The 14,560-nt window shown below is 42.2% G+C and overlaps 1 protein-coding gene across 2 annotated transcripts in view; it reads left to right on the forward strand.

Moving 5' to 3' along the window:
• LOC126471407 (homeobox protein aristaless-like) overlaps positions 1-14,560 on the forward strand; it is a 122,072-nt gene that overhangs the window by 86,385 nt on the left and 21,127 nt on the right. For both annotated transcript variants that reach the window (XM_050099535.1, XM_050099537.1), the window contains exon 3: positions 8,967-9,090. In XM_050099535.1, coding sequence (XP_049955492.1) covers positions 8,967-9,090 — 124 coding nt within the window. The remainder of the gene's footprint in view (positions 1-8,966; positions 9,091-14,560) is intronic.

Here is a 14,560-nt window from a genome sequence, read left to right on the forward strand (position 1 = left end):
CATAGTGACCCTCCACCTCACGCGACGCAAATGCCGTTGAACCCACCACTCCCCTTGGGGAGAGGATGGCCCAACCGCGCCTGGTACCCGTGAAGATGTCTCAACAGCAGGGACTGTGGGTGAAGCATGTAACACCTGGGGCATACCATGCAATGCAGCAGACTCCCCACTGTCGCTACACTCCAAGGCACTAGCCTGAAGATGGCTGACCGTGGCCATCAGCGCGTTCAGCTGTTCGCGAACAGTGGCCAGCTCCTCCTGCATTCATACACAGCAGTCACACATCCCATCCATCCTAAGAAATCAACAATTTACTGTAGGGAGTTAATTAATCAACTTTTAACTAGACTGCTAATTCACTAAAGGTGGCTGATAGCTGACTAAACTGTGGTTATTAGACACCTCTTGTTGGAAACAATGAAAATAAGCATTAACTGTCTCTGGACTGTAATCAAAACATACACAAAATCTATGGAACATTATTACTAGTACTTGAAAATTAAAGCTTCCTAAAAGCAACAACACATAGAAAAAGAAGTGACAAGTAAGAAAAACAGAGTTAATACTTAAATTTACATAGCATGCTGCACAGGAGATGTGAAGCAGATGGCAGTTATGACAACGCTGGCAGTACTGGCACTACAGCTGACTAAAAGGACTCTCTCTGACTGTATTCAAAACAAACAAGAAATCTATGGAACACTACTACTAGTACTCGAAAATTAAAGCTTCCTAAAAGCAAAAACACATGGAAAAAGAAGTGACAAGTAAGAAAAACACAGTTAATACTTAAACTTATGTAGCTTGCTGCACAGGAGATGTGAAGCAGATGGCAGTTACTACGACAGGTAGCCCTGCCTTTGATGGGATAGGTGATACTTGTGATTAGAATGGATTAGGTGGTGGTGGGAGGATGTATGAGACAGGTCTTGCATCTAGATCTATTACAGGGATATGAGCCATGAAGTAAGGAGCTGGGTGCAGAGGTTGTGTAGGGATGGACGAGGATATTGTGTAGGTTTGGAGGTCAGTGGAATACCACTGTTTGAAGAATGGGAAGGGTAGTGGGTAGGACATTCCCTATTTCAAGACATGATGAGAGATAGTTGAAAACATGATGGAGAATGTGATTCAGTTGCTCCAGTTCTGGGTGGTACTGAGTCATGAGGGGAATGCTCCTCTGTGGCCAGATGGGGAGACTTTTGGAGGTGGTAGTCGAATGGTAAGATAAGCCACAGGAGATCTTTCTCTGAACAAGTTTTGGAGTGTGATTACGGTCTGTGAAGGCCTCATTGAGACCCTTGGCATACTTTGAGAGGGAATGCTTGTCACTACAGATGTGATGGCCATGCGTGATTTGGTTGTATAGAAGCAACTTCTTGGTATAGAACGGGTGACAGCTGTTGAAGTGGAGGTATTGCTAGTGGTTGGTAGGTTTGATATGGACAGAGGTACTGATGTAGCCATCTTTCAGGTGGAGGTCAACATTGAGAAAGATGGCTTGTTGGATTGAGGAGGACCAGGTGAAGCAAGAGGGGCAGAAGGTGTTGAGTTACTCAGTTCACTCATCCTACTGTTCCCAAATCACCCCCTGTTAACATTCCAGAATATCTTAACCTTGAATTTTGCGTCACCATCATTTGCCAAATCCCTCAAGACTGAAGCTAACCTTACATCTACAGAAAAAAACGCAATCCACCACATAAAAACTGATCCTGACCTTATTATCTTACCTGCTGACAAAGGTTCCACCACTGTGGTTTTGAAACTGCTTGGATTAACTGGCAGAAGAACTCCACTAGCTGTCAGATTTGTCCACCTACAAACCCTGCTACAGTGACCCCATTCCAGAAATCCAGCAGGATTTCCAGTCCCTTATCAAATCCTTAGGACCATCCCAGAATGTCTCCTTGGAGTCCCTCTCCTCACCCCTATCATTCCGCACACTCCTGTCTTCTACATGCTTCCTAAAGTCCACAAATCCAACCACCCAGTATGCCCCATTGTGGCCATTTACTGTGGCCCCACTGAGAGAATAACTACTTGCACAGACAAACACCTTCAGCCTATTACCCACAATCTACCTTCCTATATAAAAGATAGCAACCATTTCCTCTATCGGCTCTCCATCATTTCTGTTTCTTTACCACACAGTGTCCTGCTCATCACTATTGATGTCACCTACCCTTACACTATCATCCCTAATGCTCATGGCCTTGCTGCTACAGAACACTGTCTTTCCCAATGCCTGACAAATTCCAAACTTAAGACCTCCTTTTTCGGCACCAAGACCAACTGTATCCTCAGTCACAGTTACTTCTCCTTTGAAGACATTACCTACAAACAAATCCAGGGTACAGCAATGGGCAGCTGCATCGCACCATCCTATGCTAACCTATTCATGGGCCATGTGGAGGAATCCTTTCTAACCATTCAGAATCCCAAACCTCTTACCTAGTTCTGATTCACTGATGACTCATAATATGGATCAAGGGGGAGGACACCTTATCCACATTCCTCCAGAACCTCAACACCTTCTCCCCAATTTGCTTCACCTGGTCCTCCTCAACCCAACAAGCCACCTTCCTCAATGTTGACCTCCACCTCAATGATGGCTACATCAGTACCTCCATCCATGTCAAACCTACCAACCACCAGAAATCCCCCCACATTGACAGCATTCTTCACCAGGGTTTCAACTACTGATAGTCATGCCCTGAAATAAGGAGTGTCCTACACACTATCCACCCCCCCCCCCTCCCTCCGTCCCACAGAGATATTCCACTGCCCACCGAACTTACACAATACTCCTGTCAATCCCTACTCAACCCCCCCTGCTCCCAATCTGTTGTCTCATGGCTCACATCCCTATAACAGACACAGATGCAAGACTTACCCCACACATTCTACCACCACCACCTACTCCAGTCTGCTCATGAGCATCACCTATCCTGTGAAACCAGAGTCACGTGATCTACAAGCTAAGCTGCAAGCACTCCAGCATTCTGCATGGGCATGGCAACCAACAAGCTGTCTGTCCACATGAATGGCCACTGCAAAACTGTGACCAACAAACAGCTGGACCAGCTAGTTGCTGAGAATGTTGTCTAACACAACGTTCTTCACGTCAATGTCAATTCACAGCTTGTGCCATTTGGATCCTTCCCTTCAACACCAGCTTTTCTGAATTTTACAGGTAGAACTCTCTCTACAATATATCCCACATTCACATAACCCTCCTGGCCTCAACCTTCATTAGTCACCGTTCTTCACCCACCTATCCTCTTTCCTGTTCCCTGTTCCCATTCCGGCCCCACACAACCTTCTACTCCATGAACATACCCACAGTCTTTGTCTTTTTACTTTGTTCCTCTTCTGTTCCCACCACCCACTCACACACACCCCTGTCCTCCACCTTACCTCCCAACTGCAGCTAGTGTAGTGTAATGACATAAGTTTTGTATAAATGATTTTCTTTTGACATATGACCATGTGCAGACTTCGTCACCAATGTCAGTTACAAAACACTTCAAAATTATCTAAACTCTTTTTAAAGTTGTCTCTGAATGGTTCTTGAATGAAACTGTAATTAAAACATCATCCTTTGAGTCATATGTGCAGAATTACGTCACTCAGTCCAATTGGTTTGCGCAAACTCTTTTCAATTTAGATGTTGTTTGTTTCTTCTCAGAAATTATATTAATGCAAGTTATCTGCTTTAATAAATATTAAAGCCACATGGAATAAACTTTTAAGACTCAAACTCACGATGAATGTTGTCAAAAATTAATAATCTTGTCAAATAAATCAGTAATCCTTCTTCCTTAACATAATTCTTCATAAATAAACTCTCGGAACACGTATTTAAACTTTTGTAGTATACACTAGTTTATTATCTTCATATATACTACATATGGACGTGAACCTGAGCCTTGACAAGATAGGACTGAACATTTACAACATGATTAAACTTTCTATGATGTCATTGTTGTAGAAACATTACAAATTCTTATTTTTTCAGTTTTTTAGAAGCACGGCGCAACAACTCAGTTTCAGGATATTCTGTTGCTCTTTGGCTGTCGACCCACAACATATAGTGGCCAGCAATTTTCTCTCTGGTCCCGGTAGTGAAGATGCTGTCTCCATTCATTGTGCCGCCCTCTCCGTACATGAAACATAAAAATAAATACAAAACTTTAGATAATTCACAAACATTACAAATACTACAAAATACATAAACAAAACACTAAATTAAACTTATATTCACCTGGAAACTGATCTGACACTGGTGGATGGTTGACACTTCAATTTCACGTCCCACTACACTAGCTGCCCTACCATCTCCCAACCTCATCCCTGTGTGCCCCCACAGGCAGCAGTTTACCATCCCCCACCCCTACTCTGCTATCCTTCCTCCTCACTGACCCCAGCATCCACATTACTCCCACCACCCAGACTGCTTCTTCCATCACACACAGTAGCTCACAGTCTGACCTCAGCAACCAGAGACAGTTGTCACATGTATATGAGTTGCATTTGCATGAGTGTATGCTGTCTAATTACTTGTTTGCAGTCTTTAGAATTACTGAGGTGTAGGAGGCTTGATACTCCATATTTAATGGAATTCTAAGTAAGTAGCATCATACATTCATTATTTGTAATTTTATCACGTAAAGCTTTTACCTTAATCAGTTTTTAAGGCAGGTTTAGAATAATGTTCTTGTTTATAGATTTTACTATTTCTGTGTTAATGTGAATGTGTAAATGAATGTGAATGAGAATGGGAAAAAGCAAGTGTGATTTTAGATGAGTTTCTATTTTACAGTGCCTTAAATTTTATACATTTTAATCACAGTTGTAACTGGGCAACTCATACAAATACATGGGTATAACACTTTGGAGGGATATGAAATGGAATGATCACATAGGCTCAGACATAGGTAAAGCAGGTGGCAGGCTTTGGTTTATTGCTAGAATATGGAGGAAATGCAATCAGACTACAAAGGAGATTGCTTACAAATCACTCATGCAATCCATTCTAGAAAATTGCTCAAGGGTGTGGGGCACATACTAAACAGGACCAACATGGGATATTGAATGCACACAGAAAGGGGCAGCACAAATGGACACTGGTGTGTTTAGACCATGGGAGAGAGTCACAGAGAAGTTGAAGAAACTGAAATGGCAGACTCATGAAGATAGATGAAAACTATCCTGAGAAAGCTTACTTATACTTTAAGAACTAGCTTTAAATTGTGACTCCATATGTAAATGGAATGGGAAAAGCACTAATAATTGGTACAGTGAGACATACCCTCTGCAATGCACTTCACAATGGTTTGTAGAGCATAGATGTAGATATCTGTCTAAGACTATTTTAGCAATTTCACTAATGAATTTGCCATTTAGTGCGCATGCTGCCCCCTCTTCCCCTCTAACCTATGCAAAATTCTGTAATGTTATCAGACCACAATCTCCATCCTATTGTTATTGCCATCACAAGTGAACACACTATAAAACTAAGTCCTTGCAGTTACTCACAACTACCTATTCTAAATCCACACAGAAATAAAACATACTACACTAACTTCAGAACCACATGAAAAATTTACCAGTCAGCATGTGTTTCCAATATGGTATTCTACAGACGTTTGACTATTGGAAAAACACATGGACTCATATGAAGTGTCCACCCTCAAAACATCCAATATCCAAATCCTGGACTGATTACCAGCTGCTCCCTGTTCTTCAGCACATCCTTTCATTTTGCAACTCAATCACACTTAAGCTATGTAAGCCTTCAGACCCTTCTTTTGTTCCTCTTGCATCTTTCCCTGTCCTTTGCCCACCATACATCTACATCTACATCTACAGCTACAAAAATACTCCACAATCCACTTTATGGATAATGGTGGAGGGTAGCATGTACTGCTACTAGTCATTTCCTTTTCTGTTCCACCTGCATATACACACATCAAAAAAAGTTTTGCATCACCCCAGTTCCCAGACCTCCTGAAGATTGAAGTTAACTGTGGATATTGTATCACAGACACAGTCCCTTTGATTGTTCAGAGATGTCACTAAACCTGCCCAAAGATGTGAGAAACCATGCATAAGCAGTGCCTATTAGACAGAGGGGATCTAACAGCTGATCAGTTCCAGTCATTCCACCAGGAAAGAAGTACACAGCTCATGTTGTCTGTAGTTCAACTATGCCTAGACGGTCAATACCACAGTTTGATCACGTCCACATTCTTACTTTGTGACAGGACGGGTGCTCAACAAGGGAAGTGTCCAGGCATCTCAGAGTGAACCAAAGTGATTTTGTTTGGACATGGAGGAGATACAGATAGACAGGAACTGTCAATGACATGCCTCACTCAGGCTGCCCAAGGGCTACTACTGCATTGGATGACCACTACCTGTGGATTATGGCTCAGAGGAACCCTGACAGCAATGCCACCATGTTGAATAATGCTTTTCGTACAAGCAGGAGGTTGTGTTATGACTCAAACTATGCGCAATAGACTGCATGATGTGCAACTTCACTCCCGACATCGATGGCAAGGTCCATCTTTGCAACCACGACACCATGCAGTGTGGTACAGATGGGCCCAACAAAGTGCCAAATGGACTGCTCAGGATTGGCGTCATGTTCTTTTCACCGATGAGTGTTACATATGCCTTCAACCAGACAATCATCGGAGACATGTTTGGAGGCAACCCGGTCAGGCTGAAAGCCTTAGGCATGCTGTCCAGCAAGTGCAGCATGGTCGTGGTTCCATGCTGTTTTGGGGTGGCATTGTGTGCAGCTGACATACGCCACTGATGGTCATGGAAGGTGCTATAATGGCTGTACAATATGTGAATGCCATCCTCCAACTGATAGTGCAACCATATCAGCAGCATATTGGCTAGGCATTCGTCTTCATGGATGACAATTTGCACCCCCATCGTGCACATCTTGTGAATGACTTCCTTCAGGATAATGACATCACTCAACTAGAGTGGCCAGGATGTTCTCCAGACATGAACCCTATCGAACATGCCTGGAATAGATTGAAAAGGGTTGGTTATGAACAGGGTAACCCACCAACCACTCTGAGGGCTCTACGCTGAATCACCATTGAGGAGTGGGACAATATGGACCAACAGTGCCTTGATGAAGTTGTGGATAGTATGCCACAACAAGTACAGGCATGCATCAATGCAAGAGGACATGCTACTGGGTATTACAGGTACCAGCGTGTACAGCAGCCGGACCACCATCTCTGAAGATCTCAATGTATGGTGGTACAACATGCAATGTGTGGCTTTCATGAGCAATAAAAAGGGCAGAAATGATGTTTATGTTGATCTCTATTCCAGTTTCCTGTAAAGATTCTGGAACTCTCGGAACTGCACTGATGAAAAACTTTTTTTGATGTGTGTATATGCCTCCATACGAGCCCTGATTTCACATACCTTATCTTCATGGTCCTTACATGCAATATATGGTGGTGGCAGTAGAATTGTTTAGCAGTCAGCTTCAAATGCTGGTACTCTAATTATCACAATACCATCCCATGAAAAGAATGTTGCTTTCCCAGCATGGATTCCCATTTGCATCCCTGGTGCATATCTGTAACACTTGCACGTTATTCAAACCTATGAGTAACAAATTTAGCAGCCTACCTCTCAATTGCTTTGATGACTTCCATTAATCTGACCTGGCATGGATCCCAGACACTTGAGTGGTGTTCAAGAATAAGTCACTATAGCATCCTATAAGCAGTCTCCTTTGCAGGTGAACTACACTTTCCTAGAATTCTCCCGATAAACCTAAGTTGACCATTTGCCTTCACTACTGCATTCCCCACATACTCTTTCCATTTCATACCACTTTGCAACTTTATCCACAGATATTTAAGTGATTGTGACTGTGTCAAGCAGGATAATACTCCCATATAATCATTATACATTATTTTTATTACTTTTTTCACTAGTGAGTTTCATTTTCTTATTTTATACTAAATTTTGCTTCTCAAATTGTCCCTCAATTTTAGCAATTTTGAACTGAAACTGACACATTGTTTACTGACATTTTATCTTTGCCTTCCAATGTCTCTGATGCCTTTTCCTCCATCTTTACCTCTCTTCTTACATCAGACCCATCATAACTTTGGTCCTTGTGTTTCAAGTGACATATCCATTTCCCACCTCTGCAAACTTTTGGTTTGTTTGTCCACTGAAGCAGGAACCTGTAGTTCTGAGAGCTGTAAGTACTGTTTTGTTCATTTATGTTATGCTTGGTGTTGTAGGTTTAACTAAAACATATGTAATGTACATCACTACAGCTTCATTTATAAAAAGCAATATAAGAGACTTGCCAACACACCAAGAGATACTATGGCCCTATTCTTGCTTGTTTTGAAGTTCAGAACTGCATAATCAATTACATTAGTACAAAAATTACGAATATGAAAATGCAGGTAAAGTCATATACTTACTAGACACAATTAAAATCGTAACATAGTTAAAATACTAAGAGATAGATTCTAAACTTTGTAGCTCTGGAACCATGCGTCAGTAAACACCTAGTTAGTTTTCATGTAAGACCCAGATTAAATGTAATTTGGAACAAGTGCAACCTCTTCTAATCAGGAAGTGAATCAACATTTTAAAAATAAAACCAATTAAAAAGTCACCAACATGAAAAACAGCTAATATAAAATTCTTTGATGTCTAAGTCTTCTGCATCTGAACACAAGCACAGCTTCCATTTATTTCTGTCTTTAGTTACTCCATGTACATCCTCCACATACTAAAAATAAAGGCTTTTATTTTAAAATAAATATAGAAATACTGCAAGTCATGGTAAAAATATTCACTTAGACTGAAATTTTATCATCACTCACAATGCTCTTTATGAGTACAAAATTTCAATAGGGTATACACATATTGAAATTGTTTCAATTTTTTCACAGGACTACATTTAGCAATTTTCAGCTTGAAGAACTAGAACGAGCATTTCACAAAACCCACTATCCTGATGTCTTCTTCCGTGAAGAACTGGCCATGCGGATTGACTTGACAGAAGCTAGAGTTCAGGTATACATGTTAACTATTAATGCAACTTTAATGATGCAAATGCTAAAAATTATTAAGGCAAAAATATGAAAGAAATGGCCACAAATTGATTTGGGAGAAACACACATACTGTATTAGCTCTTGAGCTGGTTTTCCCTTTCTTAGTCTGAACGCTGAGAGGATTTCTTTAAAAAATTTTGAAGAGGATAGACAGCATATTACATTATTCTGGTATCATAGATAACGTTACTGTAACCAAAAAATTCCTCTAATAAAATGGAAGCTATCATTGGAGGTGTTCAAGAGGAACAGTAATTCTTTAAATTCCATGAGCACACATGAAATGTGCCACATAATTCAGGTTTCAGTTAATTATGAAGCAGACAATTATACATTCAATTCTATACTGTACAAAATTTGAATTCCCTTTAGGAGTAATGCATGAAGGCTAGTAACAAATAAAATATAGTTCACAATAATTGATGGTGTACACAACAATAATTTGAACCGAAAGTCACATATTGTTCATCTTAAATGTCTAAGCTGAGTGATTTTTGTGATATGGATAATAACAGTACATAGAGATAAAAGTTTTGGAACACAGCTTATTTGGTCTATTTTCAGTTATTAATTTCTGAGTCAGGCTTCAGTAAAGAAGAAAATATTCATTTCACACAGATGTGTAAATAATGATAATATATGTGTCCATTCTAACTGTAGATAGTTCTTTTAGCTACAAAAGTGTACTGCAATAGCCATGTATACATTTACTCCCTTATAAAGTTTGTTTTCAATTACTGATCACAGATAAAAAAATAACAGTAACACTCATTAACATAATCCTAGGAGCAAAATGCCTTACAATCTTCATTACATGACATAAAAAGGAGTGAAGTGTGCAGCCAAAAAAAAATCTATGAGCATTTATCTATTGATCTGAAAATTCCAGCAGACAACACAGCTAATGTAAGGATTTCAATTTTCCTGGCAGTTGAATGTTCAAAGAAATTTTGGGCTTGCAGCTGTTGCATCAGGCAAACAAATTTTGACATCTGCTAGGAAATAGAATCCATGTAGCTCCAATCAAATTTGGCTGAAGTGACTCCATCCACCAAGTCCCATGATACACAACATCTACTCTCAATTTCATGGAGAAAAATTTGGATGGTGTGATGTGGTCTGTATTAGGTAAAGGACTGTATTTTGCACTTATGCCTGAGCATCGCCTTTGATAAGTTTTGTGAGTGGTGTTTGTAACTTTACCCTACCTACCTGTGCTAATATGACTTCAGCAGCTGCAACTGTCTTGAATCTGGCTGAAAAGTGATTGTTGTAAGTAGGCTATTTCAAATGATGTCATCTACATCAGGTTTAAACCCCAAAACACTTTAATTGTAATTTGACATGTAATAACCTATCATTTATGGTGAGTTCAAGTCTCATCTATCATAATTTATGCACAGGTAAATGGTTAGTCACATAATACATTGTGTTGGTGCCCTGTAATATGATTGTTCAATTGCATAGATGCAATGATTCACAATAATTTACCTGTGGTGATTAAATCATTAACATAGTCACCACTTACACTATCCTTCCAAATAGATAATCATATCAAAATGAACATGACACAACAGAGTTCACAGTCCAATACTACTGTCAAAGTTTTCAGAATGCACTATCGATGTTTTAACAGTATTCCTGAAACCAGCTGCCAGTCACAGTCAGTCATTAAAAATGCTCACTGAATTACAGAATGATCTCCCAGCTGTGAAACTCAGCACAATGTAAGAGTTGTAATTTGTGCTAACTCATATGTGATACATTTTTGGACACAGATAATACTCGTTTTACAACCTTCCACAGATGAATTAAAATGGCTTCCAACAGCCTCTCTTTTATAATATTACAATAATTAGAACTACATTTACCAATTGTTATTTGCTGGGGTTTTACAAGTTACAGTTAAAAATTTACATTCCTTATTAACTGAATAGTGGAGAGATGTTCTTCTGAATGTGAACCTCTAGATACAGCAGTAATTACTATCAAATTATGTAGTCTGTTTTGCCAAGATATGAGATTCTACTTCAGTAACAATGTTTTAGTTAAGAATGGTAATGCTAATAACCCCTAAACTAAATGAGTGCAAATGTTATGACCATATCTTCAACACTACCTGTAGAATTGCTTCAGTTATTTATCTATATTTCTGTTTTGATTTATCTGAAAGTTAGTAATGTGATATATGTTTACATAAAAACAATGATAAAAAAATCAGCACAGTTTTTAGGTAAACTAGTCACACCAGCAGATTATAATTAACCAAATGAATGTGATGTGTAATACAGTTAAGTTGGCTAAGCCCTGAGTTAATATTCAAGATTTTGGATACTGTGCACATGCTGTGTAAATAATACTATTGGAGATATTTGCAAAAAGAAAGGGGGTGAGAGAGAAACATAACAGGGGAAGGAATCTACCTGTTTTGATACATATTGAAGAAGCCGTATGACACCTTGATTTGGATGCTATGGTAGAAATGAGAAGGGTAACTTGCCATGTGCTTGTGAAAGCTCCTCCTCAATGCAGAAAAGTTAATCTGTGCAGAAAGGGTGACACTAAGAAATTACTGAGGGGATATGCAGTAGCCACCAGAAAGATCGCGGGAGGCGCACATTGGCACGGCGCGTCACCGACGGTAGTTGCTGCAAGTAGAGTCCCGTCCACCAGAGGGCACGCGAGAATTCGGACGCGACCTCTGCCGGCATAACAACAACAACTCCGGCAGCACGGGCCGTGCCCAGGCAGTTAACATCGGGCATGCCTAGGACACAGTCCCGGTCTACGCTAAGTGAAGTTCGACGTAAATGTGAACAGTGTTACTACACAATTGGCGACAAGTAGGGTAGTTCTTTCGCGTGTTGCGTCATTGTTCTGGTTTCGCAGCTTCTCCACGGCATGGAGGATTTGGTGCGTGTTTTGATTGCGCAGCAGACGGAGCTCATGGCCACCATGAAACAAGTGCTTCCGGCGTTGCTCTCCACACTGTCTGCTCCGGCGCAGTTCCCTCCTCCCTTTCCCCCATATGACGAGACGGCGGAGGATTGGGACGCGTATGAACATCGCCTTCGGCAGCATTTCCAGGCTTTTCATGTTGCCGATGCGGAGGTATGTCGTGCTCTCTTCTTGTCTTGGATATCTCCCATGCTGTATCAAGTTTTGCAGCAGCTAGCGCCATTGCAGGAACCCTCGTCCTTGTCTTTTGACGCATTGTGTTCATTGCTGTCTTCACATTATCGCCGCTGCACGCATGTTGTGGCGGCTAGGGTCGAGTTCTATCAATGCAAGAAACAGCCCCATCAGTCTTACCGGGCATGGGCCGCTACCCTGCACAGTCTTAGTCGCAAGTGTCATTTTGTCACGGAGCAGTCGCGAGAGTCGTATGCCCACATTATGGTACGCGATGTCATTGTTCGTTCGGCCCCTGATAGGGAGGTCCGGCAATGGGCCCTGCAGTTAGAAGACCCTTCCCTCGAGGAAGTCCTGTCCATTGCTCAATCGTATGAAGTCTCTCATGCAGCAGGTCAACAGCTGGAAGCGTGGTGCGACGTCGCGGAGATTCAGGGCGGCGCGGCCGCGTCCACTGTGTCCGGGGTGGATGACGTGCGAGCGGTACAATCCGGCCATTACGGCCGCTCCCGCACGGCGCGTAAACAGAATTCCGGCCGCCGGCCCCTGTTGCCATCCTGTGCGTCGTGCTATATACATCATGATCGGTCAGAGTGCCCCCAGCGTTGGGCCGTTTGTCGCAAATGTAATAAAAAAGGTCACATGGCTAAAGTTTGCCACTCAGCCTCAAAATAATCAAAGGAAGCAGGTACAGAGGACATGGACGTTGACGTTCAGGAAGTTTCATCGGGCCAGGCTCCTGACGCATCGGCATGCAAACTCTTTATTGAGGTGTCGGTTTGGTCGCGCCGGGTACAACTGCAAGTAGATACAGGCGCGGCAGTTTTGTTGTTGAATGCACAAACTTATTCCGACCTTGGATCGCCCCCGTTGGCGCCAGTTTACCGGTGTCTACACGGTTATGGTAAACAGTTCATTCCCCTACTGGGTCAATTCACTACCGACGTGACTTACAAATCAGTCACTCGGCCTATTACTTTTATTGTTGTCAGTGATGCGAGCTCCGCTAACCTTTTTGGCCTGGATGCCTTTCAACCTTTCAGTTTTTCTATTGCTGACACCATACAGTTGATCTCCGAAGACGTTCCCTATTAATCATTGGAATCTTTGATCTCAGACTTTCCAGATATTTTTGAGGAGGGCCTGGGGCGTATTTCAGATTTTGAAGCTCACTTAACGTTGAAGGCGTCGGCTCGCCCGTGTTTTCTACGCGCGAGGCAGATCCCCTTGGCTCTCCGCCCTCAGGTAAAGGAAGAGCTAGACCGGCTGACAGCCCTAGGGGTCTTTCTTCCCATTTCTTCCAGTGAGTGGGCTTCGCCCATCGTTATTGTAAGGAAGCCCTCGGGAAAATTACGTCTTTGTGGCGATTTCAAGGCCACCATTAATTCCCAATTGGTGGTGGACACCTATCCTTTACCTCGTGCTGATGAATTGTTCTCCGCCGTGGCGGGAGGACAATATTTTTCGAAAATCGATCTGTCGGAGGCTTATCATCAGATACCACTTGATGAGGACTCCAAACGGCTGGCGGTCGTCAACACCCCGTTTGGCATTTACCAATACCAGTGGTTGGCCTTTGGAATATCCAGTGCCCCGGCGATATTCCAGCGTTATCTTGAGCATGTCATGTCGACAATCCCTCATTGTATTAATTACCTGGATGACATAATTGTCACAGGCTGCAGCAAGAAGGACCCCTTGCACAACCTTCACACCCTCTTTCTCAAATTCAGGTCTGTGGGCTTGCGTTGCAACCTGCATAAGTCAACCTTCTTCGAACCGTCCATTGAGTATGTGGGCTACACCATATCTCGGCACGGCATCCAGCCACTAGGAAGTTTGGTCCAAGGTATCGTCAACCTTCCTCGGCCCGCTTCACTGAAAGAGTTACAAGCTTTTTTAGGCAAGATAGCCTATTACCTCCGGTTCATTCCCAGGGCTTCCACTATAGCCCACCCCCTGTACTACCTTCTGCACAAGGGTGTTCCTTTTGATTGGTCGCCTGCATGCAAGCGAGCGTTCACCTCGTTGAAGGGCCTCCTCACATCAGCCCCTTGTTTGGCTACTTTTGATCCCCATAAGCCGTTGGTCCTAGCTACAGATGCTTCGCAGTATGGGGTGGGGGCGGTCCTGGCCCATCGCAACGCAGATGGTTCCGAGCAACCACTGGCATTTGTGTCTAAAACCCTTAGTCCCACGCAGGCCCATTACTCCCAGGTGGAAAAAGAGGCTTTTGGCCATTGTCTACGCTGTTACCAAGTTTCACCCTTTCTTGTATGGCACGAAGTTTCAGTTAATC

The sequence above is a fragment of the Schistocerca serialis genome, chromosome 3, assembly GCF_023864345.2.
Source record: "Schistocerca serialis cubense isolate TAMUIC-IGC-003099 chromosome 3, iqSchSeri2.2, whole genome shotgun sequence".
In the NCBI taxonomy this organism is placed as follows: Eukaryota; Metazoa; Arthropoda; class Insecta; order Orthoptera; family Acrididae; genus Schistocerca; species Schistocerca serialis.